Below are 8,658 nucleotides of genomic sequence, written 5' to 3'. Positions count from 1 at the left end.
CATACATGAGCTGAATGCTTCACCAGAGTTGTTGTCCACCTTAGTCAGAGACACCACAATTTGGGTGTTGTCCGCATATGAGGCCAAAGTAAAACCAGCGTCTTTGATTATTGATGCCAGTGGCGTAACATAAAGAGTAAAAAGTGTTGGGCTCAGTGCCGATCCCTGTGAGACTCCACATGACAGGGAAAACTGCCTGGAGACAAAAGTGGCCATTGCCACGTTTTATTGATGATTTGTTAGAAACGTTTCTTGGAGATCCATTGTTGTTCCTTTTATCCCCAGGTCATGGAGCCGGTAGACCAAGACCTCATGGCTGACCGTATCAAAGACCGAAGAGAGGTCAACCAGCACCAGCGCCGCCGTACCCAGCTAGATCATGTCTAAGAATTATCAGTAAAACTACTCCTTACTTCTATCGGACGACATATTAGCATCCCCTTAATGGCTGATGAGTCTGGATAATGTCTCAAAGCCTGTAGTGGTTAATGGATTGAATTTTGTTTTAAAGTGGTTGCTATAAAATATCGCCGGTCCCCCTCCCTTTTTTGCTGCCTATCCAGTCTGGGGGGGGTGCCAGCAACGATATCTGGGCCAGAACTCTCATCTTCCCAATTTTCTGTTACGAAGGCCACGTCAGCGTATTGGGTTTGAACAAGATCACAGCAATCTAGCTGGTGTTTCCCCAGGGATCTTGTATATGTAGCATGCAGCAGACATTAGGGCTGTTGAGGCCAGGGCCCTTCTCTTGAGTATGGCCAGATATTTCTATTAGGTCTGGATGGCTTCCTAGGTGGGGTTTAGGTTGATCATTATGATTAGGGTGATGGGGGAGGCATGAAGTGATAGTGGTAGTTGTGGATCTTAGTGCCAGTAGTGTTTCTCGAGAGTAGCAGATGTTACCTGCGTTTATTTTTAAAAGAGGACCAGGGGGACTGGCACTGGGCACGGTCCAGGGATGGACAGGTGCAGACGGGCATAGACAGGTTTGCCTTTGGTGAACCTTTGGAGCGCCGTTGGTGTGCCCGCTGCATGAGTCCTCTGCGCGTCAGCGCCATAGCGTCCTTTCAACGTGTCAAGGTTGTCTGGTTACAAAAGACTAGACTGTCCCTTTCCCAAGATCACGGACTGAATGTGGCCCAGCGGAAGTGAGTCACCATTGAATTACTGAGAGCTCCCTACACTCAAAGAGCCGACTAATGGCTGCAGTGGACTGGGGAGATATTAATGGAAAGAAGAGAGCGCTGCCTTTCCAAGACGGCAGTGTTAAGATCTAAAGGTTGGTGCAAGTGGTACAATATGCGCAAATACATGCAATTTGAGCGAGGTTCCCTACGGGCTAAAAACAATTACAACAATACATCTTTAAGAAGTTTCAGAGCAATTAAAACACACAGGTTAAAACAAATGCCTCGTAAAGATTCTAACTGCCTTTCCTAATCCTGGCCATTGCCCTTTAAGCCCTGATCTTCGCAGTCCTCTCCAATATGGTTCTGATCCTCCTGGCCCTCGCCTTCCTGCTCCTTGCCCGCATGGCTCTGCAATAACTTGTACTGTCACAGACCATTCAAAACATTTCTAGTTCTGATGTTCCTTGATCTCCTATTAATGCTAGTCTAAGAACTTCCTGGCCCTGTACTTCCTGGTGCTTATTTGACTGATCGTCATTCCCTTGAACTTCCCCCCCATGTAATTTGGATCTTGGGTCTCATGTTTCAAATGCTTCCAATCCTGGACCTTCTGATTCTCATCCATCATCACTCTTTGTGCTGCTCCCCTGGTTTATATAGTTTCATCGTGTGCATGTTAGTAATCCTTCTAATCTTGGTCACCTTGGTCCATTTAATTCTGGTGCTCCTTTTTTCCGGGCCTCATGTATCATGTTCCTTCAACCTCTGGTCCTTATGTTCCATCAGGTTCTTGTTCACTGGGTCCATATCTCCCTGTTCCACAACCTCCTTGCCCTCCTGATCCATCTCACCCTGGCCCCAGTACCTCCAGTGTTGGGTTTCAGTTTTCTGTTCCTCATCATCTAGCTGTTTCTGGTTCACTCTGGCATTGTAACCCTTGTCCTCATACATTACGTTTCTTTGGGTCTTGTTCTGCTTTCCCTAGCCTCTGTCTCTCAGGTCACCATAGCCCTCCTGGTGGTCCACCTACTGCCCCGTATTCTCCTACCTTTCATCCTCCTCCTACTACTTTGTTCCCGAGCCCCCTTCACAATGACTTTAATCAGAAACAGCATCCAGATATTTTTTGTCTTCCAGATTTCTTTTAATGAAACAGCACTATCAGGTACAAATATGAGGCTCCAGCAGAGACAGGATTTTGCGCATTTAGAAAACTTCTTTACATGTTAAAAATCAAAGCTACCATTCCCAAATATGCAGTGTGCAGGTGACTAAAATTACAGTGTGGCTATAGGGGCAACTCATTGCATGGGTCCAAAAAGCATTAATGTAAAAAACCTACTCTCCTGGACAAGTAGTATAAACATTTGTATGTATTCACGGGCAGCAGAGTAGACTCCTCCTGTAAATTACTCAGATATATTCCTTGCCTGGCTCCTGCTTTCACTTTACCATTTCAAAGATACACTATTACTGTGTCTTGCTCAATTTACCTCTTGTAGGTGCCTTGTAACACTGTGTCCCCAATCACTAATTACCTACTGCATGTGTCCCTCCCTATGGGGCCCAGATGTCATTTATCTGTCTACATTCCCTGTTTGCTGCTGCTTGTTGACTTCTGCTTTATTGCATGATTAATTAAAATCTTTGCAAAATAACACATTCAAATGAGGCTACATACACAAGTACATTTGTTAAAAGAAACCTCAACATACATTACAATAATCGTTATTTTAAGAACGTTTGATTAAAAATCTCATACATTATTGAAATAATTGACTGGGACAAAAAACTGATAAAGCTCCTGATTTAGCTATTGTAATCTTAGTCTATGTCCGATGTGCAGTGCCCTGCTTTATACTCAGTTATGGCAGTAGGGGTATCCGCTTATGATATCCAGATAGAAACAGTATATAACAATGTGAATTTTTACATCTTCTGCCTTTTGAAAATGGCCCTCTGTGTTTAGTCTGTTATGTAATCGTTGAATTCACAATGTTTATAAATTTGAATAGTCTGCATGCTAACTGGATGTCTCTTCCATCAAAACAGGCTTTTAATGCTTGCCTGCGATTTTGGATCCCTCTCTGGTACCAGAATGGCTTCAATAGCAGTTTACGCTCTTTGTCTAGGCCTCTGCAGCTACACAACAAGTGGAGGATATCATCTTTGGACTCGCCACAAATTCTGCAGTTCATAATTGTATCTAACCTTTGCCAAGGAGGGAGGTGCTGGTTTACTGGTAAAACACCCATCCTCAATTTCAAATATGATTCCTTCGCGGTCTTTGAGAATCCTGTTCCCAAGTAGATTAGTGTCGCGGCCCTTATATAACTCTAAATAACAAACCGCCCGTGAGCCCTTTTGGACAGGGCAGATTTATCTTCTTCCACAGATAATGACTTTACTGTTTTATTTACTAATTGTTTAAAAGTTTGATGCGGCCCATTGACCACCCAGAGATCTTGTAGGGCTGACTTCTGCTGTGCTGCCAGATTTGAGATCATAAGAAAGCATAATCCACCTTAAACAGAAGCCTAGAGCTTTGCACTAGGCCTTCCATAATAAACCAAAAAAGACCTCACCCCCCAAAAAAAACATCAAAAGGAGCATCATGAACATTAAACAACCAACATATTCTTTGAGTGAATAAAACATTTATGTAACATGCTTCAAAACCATACTCAGTAGTCTTTGCTGACAGTCACTCTCTAACTGAAGAGCAAAATATCTGTGTGCCATATAATCCTGAAGCTTCTGTTGTATTTCTTCATGTCTTATTTGAATATTAAAAATGTTTTATTAAAAATGTATTTTAATATTTTTATCTATAAACAGAGTAGCTTATTTCATGAAATTACCTTTTTACAAACTATTGTAGATTTGTATATGCTCTTACTGCCAACTGCTTTACACATGTTCAATTCCCATTGCAAGATGGCCACCACAATACCTTCAACTGGAGTCACTTTTATCTTTGTGGCTGGATAAATACAGATCTCCTTTACACTATTTATTGTGTGCTGGTCATTGCACATCATCAGTACTATTTGGCCTATGGCCTGCTAAACAACAGACATTATGTACGTTTTACCGGCGCTGGGTAAATAGCAGAGATTTTGCACTATTTGACCTGTGACCGGGCAAATAGATACTTCTTGATTAGAATGTATCAGGCTCACTGCCTCCCTCCAGGATGAATGAATACAAGTCTCATCTTGTAGGACTAATTTTTACCTCAATAAAAAGTGTTTGAGCAGCAGCTAGAAAGTGAAAATTAATCAGACGTGCCATTGACAGTATGTGCTCACCCCAAACAGATCCTGGCTTGCTGCTAGTTTTGACATTTTGCGCTCAGGAAGGAAGGACTATTGCCACAGCAATGCAGTGCCTCCTAAGAGAACACAGACAAGACAAGAAAGTGCAACAAACTGTTGTCCCCAGCAATGTGTTCTTGAACTGAAATTACCCCTGGCCTCAGTAAAATAGGGCCTGGATGGCAACACTGATCTGGGATGAAAGGAGAAGTGAGAAACCAGTGTCTATGAAGCGCTTCTAAATGCAGGGAAGAAAGGAGTGGGAGGAGCACATTCCCAACTGCAGTTGATAAAACAGAAAATGAAATTCACAAGAGAATTAATGAAGTGCACTTCTTGGTAGGCGCACATCCACCTGTGCAGAGAAAAAATGCTGGCACTGACTGTGAAGAAAGCCAGTGACTGGAGAGGGCTGTTCCATTGCCATATGCTGAAGGCTGTGATGGGTAGGCCTATATTGTGAATCACACTACAATAGACACATGGATGAAGAGGGTTGATGAAAGCCCATACATATGCATGTATTTTTTATAAGGAAATATTTGCGAAAAACAAAAATCATTTACTGAACTAGAGTGACTGTTGTTTGTCGGATTTCCATCTCCTCTACACCCGTGCCTAGCTTTGGGGCAAACTTGTGGACCTTGGACATCAGTCAATGACCAAAACTATTTGCAGTAAAGTAAAATTACATTACATTACTATTTGCAGCTTTATGAGGTATCCGGCTGAATTGTCAATGCTGTGGGGCCTACTTAATAGGCATGTGCCAATTTTAAGTTCCCTTCGATAATTTATCACTTAATAATACCAGTATGTTCCACAAAATTCACATAAATCCTTTGTGTGTCAACATGTGTTTTGGTGAGGCATTGCCAGGTAACTGTTTGATGTGTGTCTTTTTTGCAGTGTGCTGGTAGTGGGATTGAGCTTTGTACGAGATAATCAGAACATGAAATTGGAGCGAGTGTGAACCTTTACAGAGCATACTTTGAAAGCACGGTGTGACTTAGTGGCTAGAGCTGCTGAATTTAGAACAGGGTAACAAGCTTTAAATCATAATCTCTAGCTAACATCCTGTGATTCTGGACAAATCACTAGGGGCCATATGTATGAACACATTTTCCCATAGACACAGAATGGGCAAAACCCTTAGATGCATCTGGTCCTTAATGACTAGTGTCTAAAAAAAAGAAAGTGTAATGTTGTCTGGTTCAGTTCTAAGGTGCTAAAATATTCTTGGACCAAGTTTAAATTGTGTAAAACTGCTAAACAAAACTGTAGGATGCTAAATGCTTTCTTCCCACTTATTTTTGTTCTTTATTCTGTTTTAGGTCTCGTTTGACATTACAGTTTTCGGTAACGCATTGCTACCAATTCTTTTAAATATGCATGCATTGGCCTTATGCTTCAATGACTGGAGTATTATAAATTCTATTGGCTGTTTGGTTATCATTCCACTCCAAAGGAAGTTCTTGCTTCAACTGGAAATTCTGAGGTGCTATTTTACATCTGAACGTATAGTCAATTATCAACCTGTTTCTCACATTCAGTTCTCTGTTTTCTGTATGCATCCTATACAGAAATAAAACATATGTTGCTACTTATTTTCCCTGCACTGGCATGGCCAATAGGGCAAGCTTTAATGTGATAAACATCATTTGTGGATGCAGCTCATGCAAACATCATTTGAGTATCTCAGTATTTACTTACATAGGCACGCTACAGCAATTATGTTTTTCTTAGCTCTGTCCAATTTCCTCTGAAACATGTCATTAGATGTTAAAGTGAATTTTATCAAGAATATAATCATATCACTGGCATTTTATTCGAATACATAAAACTACATGATCACCTAAAAAGGAATTAGAATGGCAGCTTAAAAGAAGACACCATACACCATATTTTTCAAATATGAAATTAACCAGCTATTACAACAAGCATATAAGAAAGTAGGTAATACAGAGGATAAGGTCATTTCCTAGCACATGGTGCAGCCAGGCTTATCAGAGCTCGGAATATCTTGGCTCATTCTATAGACTATCCGATGTATCCGTTTTACTTCTGTTCCTTCACCGCATAAACCTCTACTTCACACAGTGAAAGGTACTGGATAAACCTTGGAATTTGGACATGGACGTATTGTCCCCTGATCCCATTGCAGCAGAATACGACAGGGTCGTAAATGTTTGACTGTGTGAATGTACCACAGCTGTGACAAAAGAGATAAAAGCGACAGGTTTAAGTGAATGAGAAACAATCCAGACTGAAAGCAAATAAATAAATCATAAGATAGAATATCTTTCCACTGTTTATAAATACATTTAAATAAAGAGGGCAACCTCAAATCAATTTGGCTTTAATTATTTGGACTCTCTCCAATCTTACCTTTCTTGATGGATTACTACTTACCGTGTCTTTACATAGAGAATGTGATTTCCTTACCCATACTTCCCTTGTCTTGGTGGCCTACCTTCATCAATACCTTACTACGGTCTTATCAATATGTTACTGACCTTTAAGAATGTCTCCACAGTTGATTCGCACCTATCTTCATATTGTCTAAAATTGAATTTGGCACAAATTGGTACATTCTTCTTGGATCCGTAAACATTTCTCTAGAATCATCATCTGATTTAGAAGTAGAGATGACTTCCTCATACTTTTATATGATTAGCTAAATTTCTAAGCCCAGCTGAGGGTCACAACATTAGCAGTGATGAACAACGTTAAGATGTCAGTAAAACATTCTGAATGTAGCAGCAGATTCACCTGATAATCGCTTGAAATTCCAGCCAATGAGGTGAATATGCTATAAAGTACACTCTCCAAAGATCACCATATCTCAAATTCCCATCCTGTGTCATGCGTGAGAGAGTCCCTTTCCAGAGTACACATAGAAAACAGATTACTGCTAAGATGGAATGTAAATTTGGGTAATTTCCTCTCCACATCAAAATGACAACAGGGATTTTTCCTGAGTTGTACCTGTGCTCTGTGTATAGAGATTTAATACCATTTTCAATCAACAATCAAAAAGGCACTAAATTAACCCTCTGGTAGGTTTGCACAAAAGCACTCAGGCTTAACTTTGAGGCAATTTGCAAAGTATTAATGAAGCATAAAAAGAGGATTAAAATGAAACACAATACAAGAAATATCCTAAATCAATTTAAAAAAAATGCATTAAATGAAATGAGACAATAATGACAAAAATCCAATCAGTAGAATCAGATATATGCGATGGGAAAGTATTATGTGGATTCAGTGCCTAAAAGCGCTAAGAGCCACTCGCAGTTCTCTGGTCATGCCAGACCCAGAGAACGTCACATGTTCAGGCTGACTAGAATAAACAATGCAAAAGACACACAAATAATAGAATGTAAAAAAAATCAAAACATTTACCCCCAGTCAAGAGATCTGGGTTAAATCCATTGTTATTTTGTTCACCAAGCCACCCCACTTTAGATCCAGTGATATGCAAATCAGTCTTGACCCAGTTCATTATGGGAACAGTCCAGCCCAAAATGCCAAGCCAGGTCCTTCTTTGCCTTGAAACAAGCATCCTAAGACCAGTTTTGAAGTTTCACCCCTTATCAACCAGGCTAGCTTGAAAACAGTGGCATAGTGAGCCCGGGACCCACGTCTAGGCATAACTGTTATACTTACGGAGAGAAAGCAAAATACACATGGGTCCCATGGTCTCCATGCCACTGAGGTCAAGCTAGCCTGGCTGATGAGGGGTGAAACCCTAAAACCGGTCCCAGGATGCTTGTTTCCAGTCCAGGGAGGACCTAGACTGGCAGTTCAGACTGGACTAATCACATTGGGAGCAGGGTCAAGACTGATATGCAAATGGCTGGGTTAAACCTGGAATGGCATGGGGAGCAAAAACAACAATGGATTTAGGACTAGATCTCTGTACTGGGGTGAATGCTCGTTCGGCATTCTCTCCATCTAGTTTTTATTTTTGCATTTTTCACCCTGAGTGGAACGGGTATGCCCAGACATGGGTCCTGTGCTTTCCATGACACTGGAGTCAAGATAGAGTAGAAAGAGTGGTCCCACTAGAGCAACATCTAAGAAGACACATAATTTGAACACCAACAGGTATAAATCTTCACACACTTAAAAGTCTGTGTTTAATATTATTTAATTATATCAAAAATCCGGAGATGTAGCCTAATTGGGTTATACCTGTCATTTGCAAC

The 8,658-nt window shown here is 40.9% G+C and overlaps 1 protein-coding gene across 4 annotated transcripts in view; it reads right to left on the bottom strand.

The window, feature by feature from the left end:
* Positions 1-2,252: 2,252 nt before the first annotated feature.
* LOC146830335 (fucolectin-like) overlaps positions 2,253-8,658 on the bottom strand; it is a 163,731-nt gene continuing 157,325 nt past the window's right edge. For all 4 annotated transcript variants that reach the window (XR_014961420.1, XR_014961419.1, XM_085604539.1 and 1 more), the window contains one exon: positions 2,253-6,659. Coding sequence is in view for 2 of the 4 variants with exons in the window: in XM_085604539.1 (XP_085460665.1) it covers positions 6,506-6,659 (154 nt within the window). In the remaining 2 variants the exon portion in view is untranslated. The remainder of the gene's footprint in view (positions 6,660-8,658) is intronic.

This window comes from Triturus cristatus, chromosome 5_1 (genome assembly GCF_964204655.1).
Source record: "Triturus cristatus chromosome 5_1, aTriCri1.1, whole genome shotgun sequence".
Lineage (NCBI taxonomy): Eukaryota > Metazoa > Chordata > Amphibia > Caudata > Salamandridae > Triturus > Triturus cristatus.
This window is presented reverse-complemented; position numbering and strand designations above follow the sequence as displayed.